Source organism: Oncorhynchus clarkii, chromosome 5 (genome assembly GCF_045791955.1).
Source record: "Oncorhynchus clarkii lewisi isolate Uvic-CL-2024 chromosome 5, UVic_Ocla_1.0, whole genome shotgun sequence".
In the NCBI taxonomy this organism is placed as follows: Eukaryota; Metazoa; Chordata; class Actinopteri; order Salmoniformes; family Salmonidae; genus Oncorhynchus; species Oncorhynchus clarkii.
In genome coordinates, this window is record NC_092151.1 from 65,510,325 (window position 1) to 65,523,413 (window position 13,089).

The 13,089-nt window shown below is 39.8% G+C and overlaps 1 protein-coding gene across 13 annotated transcripts in view; it reads left to right on the top strand.

Moving 5' to 3' along the window:
• Positions 1–12,720, top strand: part of LOC139409233 (nuclear factor I/C) — a 118,117-nt gene extending 105,397 nt beyond the window's left edge. For 10 of the 13 annotated variants that reach the window (XM_071154094.1, XM_071154095.1, XM_071154099.1 and 7 more), the window contains one exon: positions 3,099–7,962. In XM_071154094.1, coding sequence (XP_071010195.1) covers positions 3,099–3,119 — 21 coding nt within the window. In that variant the 3' untranslated portion in view covers positions 3,120–7,962. Of the gene's footprint in view, positions 1–3,098 lie in introns of all 13 variants that reach the window. The other 3 variants (XM_071154098.1, XM_071154096.1, XM_071154103.1) reach the window with 1 other exon arrangement.
• The last annotated feature ends 369 nt before the right edge of the window (positions 12,721–13,089 follow it).

The window sequence follows — 13,089 nt, forward strand, 5'->3', positions numbered from 1 at the left end:
TAGGCATAGTCATTACCGTGTTACACTGTTGAGATTCATCATTCATATGGATGAATGTATTTCCCAGTTGTATCGATAGTAAAGAAAGGAGTAGTGGGGGAGGGAGGCTTCCCCCAAGAGGACATAGTGAACTACTGCAGTGAACTACTGCTTCACTGATGGCTCAGTGTCCCCTCCCTTCATTGTTGTTCAAAGTTCATTCATAGTCATCACATGAATTGTTACAACAGTAGTCCTTGAATAATTGAGGGATTTATTTTGTTTATTGACTGTAGCCTCACACTTTCATTTAGCCCTGAGTGTGTTGTGTTTTGGTTTGGCCTGTATGTTACTTAGTTGGATTGTAGGTCCAGTACTACTGCGCATTGAAACAGTTCCCATTCTCACTGCTCGAAGTCCACATCGCTCCCATTGCAGATGTGTCTTTCCTTCCAAGTGTGCAGAGGAGTTGGACACCTCTGGATGTTTTCTCCAGCTCCCCTGATGGTAACGTGGGCTCTCTGGGACTCCAGGCTAGGGCTGCTGCTACCGACTCACATGAAGGTTTCACCTAAAGCTGGGCCTTTAGAAAGCACATTCATCAGTTACATTGTATTGCTCAACGTGTAAAGAGAGAGATGTTCTGTTTTAAGGAGTCGGAGTCCAATGCAGAGCGGTCTGGTAAAGCTTATGCTCATTTGTAAAGAGAGAGACCCAGGAGGTTGCCACAGAAATGCCCAAATGAGAGGGGGAAACTCAGAATGTAAATTACGAGCCTCCACTGAGGCAAGTATTGTGTTTCTATAACATAAACTCAGAATGTATTGAATCATGACTGGCTTCTTGAGAGTGGGTGTAGATTGTTTATTTATCCCAACAACAAAAAAGCATTTCCAAAATACTGGAATGGCATGCGGTCATTTTAATCTATTGCATAGATGAGATCCAGAACTCAAGAAACACATGTATTTGTTGATTCAATTATGCCAGTAGTAGAAGACTCCAGGGGGACTGTGTTGAATGTTATGAATTTGACGAGGGGCTGCAGTAAGTTTTCTTTCAATGGCTAAGGTATGGCGCCTGTAGCCTACAGTATGTGCATTTAGCCTTTGCCCACGGTGAAGACACCAGCCCCAGTCATTACAGTAGGCTCTACCCCATAGACTCAACAAGCATGGGGCCCTCCTGAGTTCACCCCTGGCACAGACCCTCATCGCCCCCTGCTTTGACTGGCAACCTCCATTGTGGTCTTTCCAATGAGCCAGGCAACCCCTCTGAATTACAATACTGCCTCTTTAATGTGGCTTTGGCTTGGTTTCTCCTGACCCTGCTCAGCAGTTTGTTTCCAAACCCCATTTCAACGTTTTTCCAAGAGTCTGTCCATAGTTCACTCCCCATTCCCCCTGCATACAGTGCTAAGTAAGTACAAATTTGTGCATCTGTGAATGATGAAGCGCCACTACATTGATACTAGTGTGTGTGTGTGTGTGTGTGTGCGCCTGGTGGGTAGGCAGGAGTTAGAGGCTGGGGTCATGGACCACATGGTATTTTACTCTGAGAAGTAACAAGGAATAGGCTAGATGTTTCCTTTTTTAACTTTATTAAATCAATACAATTGGGTGTAGTTAAAGACGTCTGTTTAAGGGCTGTTAAAATGACATAAACCTCGTGGAAAATGTTGAGGTGGGGGCCGAGGTCTGTGTGTGATTTCTTTATTCAGCCCTGTCAAATTGTGAAAAGACTTCAGTGGTCTGCAGGAGAAAGCCAACGTCTCATGATGTTTTTTTAAGGGTTTGGGTAGGATCCTGCTGAGATCTCTCGCCGTAGCAGCTCTTGTACTCCGTATTATTTTGAATTGCTCTATTTGGTTGGTCGTCCTGACTGGAGTTAAGTGTTTGGGGCCCATTAGTGGAGAAGACACTGATTGTAGAACACTGTGAAAGTAAAACACTGTGTCTGGAGTTGGCCACAGTGTTTCCCCTGGTCATGCATTATCCCCAATCACTGCTCTTCACATCTCATACTGTACCGTTGGCCCAGAACAACACTGACATGCGGGCACCCACACAGACTGTGCAATTATACAGGTCAAATGCAACACACGGACATGTACTACGAAACCTCTTAATGGCAACTGTTAAAGCAGAACATACTTTTATTGTATTTATGCACTTCAAGTTTTATTTGTCTCATACACAAGTACAGTGAAAAACTTGCAAGCTCTACCCAACAGTACAGTATTCATTATCGAAATACGATAACTAATAATAATATATATGAACACGAGAAATAAGAAATAAAGGAGCTATATATAGGGTCAGTGCCAGTACCAAATGTATAATGTGCAGGGATACTGGAGTATTGAGCTAGATATGTACATGTAGTCAGGGATACTGGAGTATTGAGCTAGATATGTACATGTAGTCAGGGATACTGGAGTATTGAGCTAGATATGTACATGTAGTCAGGGATACTGGAGTATTGAGCTAGATATGTACATGTAGTCAGGGTTACTTGAGTATTGAGCTAGACATGTACATGTAGTCAGGGATACTGGAGTATTGAGCTAGATATGTACATGTAGTCAGGGATACTGGAGTATTGAGCTAGACATGTACATGTAGTCAGGGATACTGGAGTATTGAGCTAGACATGTACATGTAGTCAGGGATACTGGAGTATTGAGTACTAGATATGTACATGTATGTCAGGGATACTGGAGTATTGAGCTAGATATGTACATGTAGTCAGGGATACTGGAGTATTGAGCTAGATATGTACATGTAGTCAGGGATACTGGAGTATTGAGCTAGAGATGTACATGTAGTCAGGGATACTGGAGTATTGAGCTAGATATGTACATGTAGTCAGGGATTAGGATAAAGTGACTGGTAGCAGGAGAGATGATAATAATATTAATAAACGGTATGGCAGCAGCGTAAGTGGTGGTTGGTGGGTGTGGTGCATGTGCACTTGATGTAGACATAAAAATCTACTGTTTATCAGCATTGTAGTCAAATATGAAAATGGAGAGAATATTATTTTTCTTTGACTATCATATAACCACTTCTGCAATTCATGTGTAAAGTGACTTATTTGTCTTTCTTTCTTTCTTTCAGTCCTGGTACCTGGGGAACTAAACAACACAAGGATCATCGAAAGGGGCAGGGACACATGGATTTGAGATTCAACACTTTTTGTGGAATTAAGAAAATTGCAAATGAGATGCAAGAGGGAAAGTGTATATATATATAAATATATGTGTGCATATATATTTATGTATATCAACATAAAAGATGCTTCAACACACCTTTTTGGAATGCAAGACAAGAGGCAGAGAGAGCAACGCCAAGGAAAGAAAGAGAAAAGGTTTGTGCAGCCAAAATGAATGGTGGGGCAGAGACATGACCCTGTCTCCAGGATAGTACCCCTCCTCTTTAACACCCCCTCTGCTACAGGTGCTGCTTCCTCATTCATATATGCAAAATAAGCATCCTTTATTTTCTTAATCAACAAGAGAAGAATCCGGATCCAGTAATTATACTTTTCCACACTTCTTCGGAGACGGTAAAAAAAACAACTCTTTGAAAGTAGTTAGGGGAGGCTGGTCACACATGGTCAATAACCTCCCTTTACCCATGAAGAGTCTACTTTTCATCCAGTTTGATTGACAATCCTGTATCTGTGTCAGTTACTTTGTTTAAAGAGTGGGGTATTTTTAAGATTTCATTTAACACAGCCCATTTGTCGTGTTTAAAAGTGTCTTCTATGAGGCACAGTGATATGCATACACAATCAAAAGGATCTGTCTTTAGAGCAGTAGAGAGCATCGTAAAAAAAGACAGGTACTGTAACAGGTGTGTTAGTTTTCACAATAACTGATACGCCCTCTTGTGCCTGTCAACTGTTGTCTGTTTGTTTAGACATTTGTTTGTGTTTGCATACGATTCAAGCATAGTGAAACCTCCTCTTCCTATCCTTGCCCCACTCTTGAGTTAATATTGCATAAAGTTTGTATTAATGTAGATAACAGGGGTTTATTCTGCATAGTGACAAAGGGAGTACAAAAATAGTAATGTCACTATTGAGACAGTATTGGGTGTAGAGGGGAGAATCTTTCTTTTTTTGTGTATTTAGTTGAAATTGCATTGGACATTACAGGCATTGCACTACTATAATGTAATTGTTTTCCTTTTTAGCAGCTATCCCTTGGCCTAATCATATGAAATGTTGCAAGTCAGAGGTGGGTTTTAGGATTATATTGTAGAAACTACTATGTTGTGTTGCTTTGGTAGCAGGGTACAAGAGTTATGAGTGTTGGCTTTCTTGAGCTATCGATTCGGATCAGAACAATCCAGCCCTGTTGTGTTTCAGATATTCTATACTCATCTAGAGGACGTTTCCTTGTGTATGTTGAGGTACAGGGAATCCTGACAGGTTTAGGTAATCGCACCCTTTTGGATCTCTTTCTACATTCTGTGTATCTAAGTCACACTTTTATTATCTTACTCATGCTGTCTTTATATAATCGAAAACAAAAAAGCAATTTATGAATCTTTTTTTAAAGCAGATCACGTACTTTGGATGAGTCGAGAAGAATGTGAATGATTTGATCATTAGAAGCGTGTCTGTAAAGGTAGCCATTGATAGTGCCACCACTGACCCCAGACCTAATGGTTGCTAGGCCAACGGCACTGCATGTATCCATGTGTGCACATGGCATGATTCTGGCTCATTGATGACGGGCAACTGACTGACCAGCAGTGTCCATCACCAGTCTATTTGGTCAGAACTTTCTTTACAGGTTTTGTCCTTGTCTCATTTGCTAATGCAATGTTTGTGACAACAGACTTTGTTGCAGAATGTGTTGGGATGAATGCAGATACATATTTATAAATTGAAAACATCAGGACTTAAGACTCCCCAAGCCCAAACCATATATACAGCCATGAAAAGTGCCTAAGACATAGCAAGAGTTCTTTCTACATTTCTTTGTACTATTGTTTTTGGTTTGTTTGAAGTACTGCAAACATTAATGAGCTCTAGACAGGCAACAGATGTGGTGTGAGAGAGAGGTGTGATGCACAGAGGGGGAGAAGTTATGGAGAGCTCACAGCCCTAACCTGTCTCCAGCCAAATGCACCTTCCATGTGTTTTTCTGAGAACAGGCTTCTCATTGGTTGTCTGCTGGGGACAAACTAAGAAAAGTATAAAACTCTGCTATCAGCAATGACATAATTAAACCAACATATCAAAGCTATATACACACACACACTGAACATAAATGTAAACGCAACATGTAAAGTGTTGGTCCCATGTTTCATGAGCTGAAATAAAAGATCCCAGAAATGTACCATACGCACAAAAAGCTTATTTCTCTCAAATTTTGTGCAGAAATGTTTACATTCCTGTTAGTGAGCATTTCTCCTTTGCCAAGATAATCCATCCACCTGACAGGTGTGGCATATCAAGAAGCTGATTAAACAGCATGATCATTACACAGGTGCACCTTGTGCTGGGGACAATAAAAGGCTACTCTAAAATGTGCAGTTTTATCACACAACACAATGCCACAGATGTCTGAAGCTGAGGGAGTGTGCAATTGGCATGCTGACTGCAGGAATGTCCACCACAGCTGTTGCCAGAGAATTGAATGTTCATTTCTCTACCATAAGCCGCCTCCAACATTGTTTTAGAGAATTTGGCAGTACGTCCAACCGGCCTTGACCGCAGACCACGTTTATGGCATCATGTGGGCAAGTGGTTTGCTGATGTCAACGTTGTGAATTGAGTGCCCCATGGTGGCAGTGGGGTTATGGTATGGACAGGCATAAGCTACGGGCAACGAACACAATTGCATTTTAACAATGGCAATTTGAATGCACAGAAATACTGTGACAAGTTTCTGAGGCCCATTTATTTTAAGGTATCTGTGAGCAACAGATGCATATCTGTATTTCCAATAATGAGAAATCCATAGATTAGGGCCTAATGAATTGATTTCAATTGACTGATTTCCTCATATGAACTGTAACTCAGTAAAATATTTGAAATTGTTGCATGTTGCATTTCTATTTTTGTTCAGTAGAGAGAGAGAACACAGATGCAGATATTGCTCATGAAGACAGATACACTTCTAGGGAATAATATCCATACACGCTGGTTACGAAAAGCTAACCTTTAAATACGGCTTTGCAATGGAAAACGTCAAATTTGCGGCGAGTGTTCCAATTCACATCTGTTCTTTAAAAACAGAATACCCACAATGACTTGTTTTAAAAGGTGCTCATATGAAATGATACTGATATATATTCATGCATGGTGCTTTCAAAAGAAAATCATGAGATACCAGCTCTATCGACCACCATAATGCTGACATGGGTGCATGGCAGAAACTCTTACTACCCTTCTGAAGCTGACCCCCCTGCCCCCCATAGCTCTTCCCTCTAATCTTTGGAACAGAGAGCAAACAATACTGATGGGTTCTTACCTTTTTACCTAATTGTTTGGATTTTTATTCCCTATTTTTATCTTCTATTTTGCACGATATTTTATATAACACATTATGTGCCTTGCCTTTAGTTAAGAACAATAATACATGATACAAATTATGTAAATTCATTTCTCTTTTTGGTGTAATCGGTAACGCTGCAAAAATGACAAAAAAACATTGCTGCATGTTTGATTGCTTGTCATTATCCAGTTTAGATGAATACAGTAGTAGATTAAAGTAGTGACAGTTTGCGTTTATCGAGATGGGGTATTTTCACCATTTTCCCTTTCTGTGGTTATTATACAGTAGTATTTGTCATTCCATCACATGGAAACCTTGCTACAATTTAATCTTGTTAATTTCTTCGTTTTTATTGACTCTTGTTGCTTTCCCTTTCATTATGTCTTCCAGCTTGGTGTAATATGTGAAATATGCAATTATTGTTTCCTCTGCTCAGCGATTGCTTAAGTTGTATTTTGCCCCCTTTTTAAAGCTCTTCTTCAATGATAAAGAATGTGCTGCAAGAATTAGAGAAAATGTCCAAGTACTCCAATTCAAGATGGAGGTCAGGGTAGAGAGCTGTGAGGGATGTGTTGTAGGTGATCAGGCTCCTAGCACGGAACAGAGCTACACTCTCTCTGAGATGGGCTTACATTTCCCCCAGCACCATGGCAACTTCTGCCTCTGCAGACAATTTTTGGCACCAAGTGACCAGAACTGAATATGGGGTACATCTTGTCCCACTATTTTGTTACATTACAACCTGCGAGTCTCCTATACGCAGATAGGCAAATCCAAGCACTTTAATAGCTTTTCAAACCGGAACATCTAAAAAAAAGTATGAATCTCTATCCATATGCTAAAACAAGGGACACTACTCATTTGGAATTGTTTAAGGATAAAGCTGAAGCTTCCGAGACAAATTCTTTACATGGAATGCTAACTGTCTTATAATGTTGTGTCAGTGATGAGCAGGGCACAGTGCTTCACAACTTTGTTTTTGTTTGTGTGTTTCATGGGTGTATGAGAGAGAAAGGGATTGAGATCGTGTGAGTGTGTGGCTAGATCTGGTTCTCAGATTGCACATACATAAATTGGCCGATAGCAAAGAGGGAGAGAGTGTATTAGGTGTATTGGGGAAAGGAGTGTTCAAAAACACTAGATGTGGATTTCACTTCAGAAGACTGAAAACGAGAGAGAGAGAAAAAAGGATGGGGTATTTTAGCACTACTAGATGGAATTGTCGGAGAAGAGTGGAAATGTGTGACACAATAAACTAATGCAGTGAGATGCAATAATGACATGATAAATTCCCCTCCTCAATTTTATACCTTGTGATTTAGAGTTTTTGCATCGCACTGCATTTTCCATCGGGTTAAGGGGTTAAATTATTTCACTGGGAATATGCACAATACCTGGATGTTATTGAAATTAGCTGATCAAAAATCTGTAAAAATTCAAATAAAATGTAAAAAACAACACAAAAAAAACAATTGAAGGTTTCATAACACTGGCTACAATAGAATGTTAAGCTTTATGTACCATGTGTAGATTATTATTTTCATGTTTAGTGTGTAGTTACATTTTTAGGTTCTCCACATTTAGGTCCATTGTGTGGAATCTACAAATCCACCTTATGTTGTTTTGAATATTAGCCCTTCAGAAGTATAGACTGACCTAGTCAGAATGAAAACAACAGAAAATCTGTTAATAGCTGTTCAAATTACTGAAAGATGCCAAGACATTAGTTTTTTTTATTAGAGGGTAGATTATAATTGATCATTTCTTACTGTGTAGTGTAATGGGAGTATATTGAATAAGAGAGGATATTGTGTATTTTTTTCAGCAGGGTCAGAAAAGGCCATGTGAAAGTTTGTTATGCAGTGTACAGTATTGTTTCTGTAATGGATATTGCAATGCTGGTAGCTATTGAGAATTCAAGTCAAATGGCAGAACAAGAGGTCTTGTTTACATCAGTGTTTCCTAACTCCAGCACCTCCAAACCATACATCTATTTGTTGCATCCCCGGACAAGCACCCCTGATTCAACTTATCAACTAATCATCAAGCCCTCAATGAGTTGAATCAGGTTAGTCAGGGACTACAACAAAAATGTGTACTGTTGGGAGTACTCGAGGACTGGAGTTGGGAAACGCTGGTTTGCATGCCCTGCTTAAGATCTTGGCGATGACGGTTTATGTGTCCCGGTCCACAGTCCCAGGTTGAAGTGGCGTGCTGTAGCGAAGGCATTCCATCAAATCCATACGATCCTCAAGCTCAACAAAATGCTGCCGTCATTCAGCAAGCTCATTTATATTTGTTAAACAGGACATGTGGTGAGGCAAGCGTCTGCTCCTGATCAAAGAACTCCCACGGTGTGGGCTATGTCCCTGGGCTCTGTCATGTATGGAAGGAGGACAAGGCCAACTAACGTGTTAACCATACACCCAGTATAGTCAGTGGGCTAGTTGGAGCACAAGGCCCATAATCAAGTCATCACATTCGCCTCCTAGATTTCAGCATGGAGTCCAATTACTGCTGTAGTACTGAGGGCGCCAAAGTGCTCATGTTTGGTAGCGCTGGCGAATGCTCAAGCTTACTGTATGTCGACTTATTAGGCTTTTCAAAAAACTACATTTGGATGTTTTAAACACAATTAATGGAAATAGAGAAAGAATCCCATGTAAAGTTCCCCTCTGGTTCTAACTGTACAGTAGCAGCAGACGCTGGAGTGTCATGACATGTTCTGTGAAGATTTGCACTGCTCCACACTCACCTCTCCAGTCCAGTTTACCCTCCAGCCTGGGTCTGACTGGGACACATAGGGACATGGGTCGGACGCCACGGTAGTCTAGCCAGCACAGTGGTCCTTCAGCACACCGTCTTCTTTTTTCATTTGCTTTTTGTAACTAAACTCGGCTATACATTATATTATTACGACAGCGACATAGACTTTTGTTTTCAGAGCAGGTGTTCCCCCCCACCCCCCAACACTTTTTAAAGTGGCCACAGGTGATGGTTGAACTTACTCTGAAAGACATTAATATGCATTCGATACTGATGCATGTAAAACATTATCTTATTATATTTCAAAACCCTTACTAACATTTTTGTAGTGATTATTATCATTGTGATTATTGTAGGATTGTTACATTTTGGACACATTATCCTGTGTATAAATGCTTACAGTATATCAATGAGAATGAAATAGGCAAAATGTACATACCATTTTTTTCCTTTTTTTTGTATAAGAAAGTACATGTTTATGTTTGTGTTTAGATTTAGTTGTTATAAGCTTGTGGCCAAGCCACAAAATATAAGAATTCCTTCTTAGGGTTCTGCTATGGTTGGTATGAGCTCACCACCAATGCTGCATGCCTTTTTAAACAAGGTACCTGTATTTGGTTTTACTAACCCTGAAACTTGGACTCCAGTCATTTCAGCATCACTTGTTGTCATTTTAAACAGATCCAAAAGCTTCAATAAGCCTCAAGGGGATATGCAAATTCCATTGCCATTTATTTTTCATTTTTTCCACAAGTCATCTAACAGTTCTGCACTTCTTTTTATTTTCACTGTTGCTGTGCAAGCTTCAAGATCTCAAACACTTTCCTTCTATTTGGAAGGTTGCACTAAATAACCTGGTATTGATGTTTAAGGAAACTTCTCAAGATGTTCTTCTCTGGAAATATTTCTCAAGCTTAACCTTTGAGGTGTAGGAATCCTGTGTGTGTGAGAGAGAGACAGAGCAAGATAAATTGAGGAAACAGCTGCTTGTAACAAGCTAAGAATATTATTCACCGTATTTTTCCCCTTTTATTGTTTATCGTTAGAGAACCCACTGAGTACATCACTTGAACATCCACCTGGGTGGTACATTTTTAGACATCCATTGAAGATGTTGAATTGGTTTGTGGGATTTGGGCTTGTAAAGACATTTAAATCAGTCCTAGACAAACAACAGCAGGGCTGACAGTCGCACTAGTTTTGTTGCAGTCCATACAAAGTGTGGTCACAGTGTGTTTGTGTGTGTTTTTGTCTGAGTGTTTGGTCAGGAAAGGCATGTGTGCAGATGAAGCACATTCCTCTGGTAGTGCAGGTGTGAGGCCCCACACTGCTCCGAGTGCCTTTCTTCAGCAGCGCTGCGTTGTTGTGAATGTTACTCCAGTTTTACTCAAGGACGCACTGCTCTGCTCCGCCCAGGGACTTGCTACTGATATGATGTGAGGGTGTGGAAGGTGTGTGTGGTAGCTCATGCTGCAGCCGCACTGCAACGGGTAATGATCGAGTATGAGTTTATGAAAAGAGAAGTCTTTACACATGGTGGCAACACAACGTTGAAGATTAGAATATGAAAAAAGTTGATTTACTATATTGGCCTATGATTTTCCTTCACGGTTTGTCAACGGATCTAGTTTATCTTTATGCAATTGGTACAGTATATAGATTAGAAATATGTCGTTTATAGTCTGTGCAACTATTTCGGGCAGGAACTCTGAATTCTCCCTATGCAATTAAGGGCTGGTGTACCCTGACAGGGTAAAGACCTGGGAATCTGCTACCTATTGATATTAATTCATAAGTTCGTAGTAACTCAACAGTCACTGTCCAGACTCATGCAGATATTTATTTACCTACAATTAGAATCGGGACTTGATTAAAATGGTCACAAGTCCCGTTTAAGTGTCAAGATTATTTCTTCAGAGAGACAAAATACCTAGCAGTACACCAGTCCAAAGTGTAGAATGACAAGACGTGTATGTTTGTGAGAGTTTTGGGGGATCGGTAGATGGGAAGCCCAGTTCAGTCAGATCAATGCAATGGTTTTACTTGTATTGTATTTACTTGTTCCTATTCCCCTTAATGATCAGTTAGTGGAGTTGTTTTCATGCAAACTCAAAAATCACAAATGAGGAAACGAGTAGTAAACAGTCTCCATAATCCTCTTGTTACTGTATGAAGAGACATGGAGCACAGAATAATGGAGACCAGGCCACAACTCTCAGATGTGTCACAACATAGTTTTTGTGGTGAAATGTGCTTATGTTCACCCAGTGGATAAAGGTAACTGTTTTTAAGTTTGGTCTCTATATTTTACTTTCAACAAACCAGCAAGTAAAGAAGCTAACTTACATAGATGTGAATACTGAATACCAAAAATGATTTAAACAAGCAGTGCCTGTCATTTTACTGCTAATTTCATTTATCGGTGGCCATTGCCCTTCTCAAGCTCTGATGTACATAGTATTTGTACTCTAAAGCTGCTGGGGGTCATTCTGACTTTGTGTGGGACTCTGTTTGGTGCCTGAGCCCCACTCTCACATTGGCTTCTGCTCATAGCTTTCCACACAAACTGTCACAATGAGGTCCTACAGTACTACAAGGTGAAGGGCACCCACTAGCCAATGGCCTTTGGCTATGGAGGTGAAAAGCCATACAAAACAAGTGCAGTTATGAAGATCTGTTAATGTTATTGATAATCCATATCACAGATTCACTGACGTCAGGACCGGGAAGCCCCACCCACACAATAGAGGAGAAAACAAGGCCACATTTTAATGAGGGCTCTTTTTACAAAAAATAAAATTCCTCACATGATCTTCAACTGCTTGGCGCGCCAAACCTTTCTTGGCAATTCTATTACTTTCATCTTGTTCTGGACATGTATGTTGATTCCATCTTTAAACGTGCTGTTTTCTCAGTGTGATGAAGTTGGTTGGGTGGAGGAGGGAAGAGATCAAGATGATTCTCAGAGAACATTCTAATGCAGTGTTACATTTTAAGGTTTTTTGTTTTTCCTCATTATTCTTTACAAATATTACCATAGTAGTTATTCATTAATCGCTTGCTTGCTGCACAGACATACACACTGCACACCAGGAAAGAGCATGTGGACATTTAGTTCTGACACATCCGGTAGAATAGAACAGGAAACGGCTTCATAGCGCACACGGATCACTTTCAACTGCTTGTGATTTTATTTTCCTTTTTGAAACTTTTAGTACAAAAGTATCAGCAAAAGTCGGTAATAAACGTTTTCTGCTAATTATTTGAAATGACTCTCATACAGGAAAACTAAAGTTGCCATGTGTTTTTGAACTGGTGTGGGAGAAATGTACAGCTTTGACAATATTTCATTATAACATTGTATTTAGCCATCGCTGTTAGCAAATACATTACTGGAAGTAAGTATGTTTCCCTATGCAAAAAAAGTATAAAAAATAATAAACAAGCTATGCTACAACTCAGTGATATGTCCTTGTCATCTTTATATTTTCATTGTTCATATCAATTACATGTACAGTAATGTCTGCCTTGTAATTCCTTGAACATTCTGATTTGATATCTGTTCGTTTAATTCTAGTGATCTTCACAATATATCATCATTGAGGGTAATTGCAATGTTATTCATTTTGACAATGATGAATAACTAATAAGTGACTAATTTGAAGCCGCAGTTTTCCTCAACTCATGGATGTCTGTTGAATGTGAAATCTCATTCATTTTGATTCCTCAATTGAAACGGTCTGCTCTTCCTCAATATCTATTCTCTGCTATAAAAACTTGTCCTTGAACCAACAAAAGCATTTTCCTTGGAAGGAATGCACTTAGGAAGG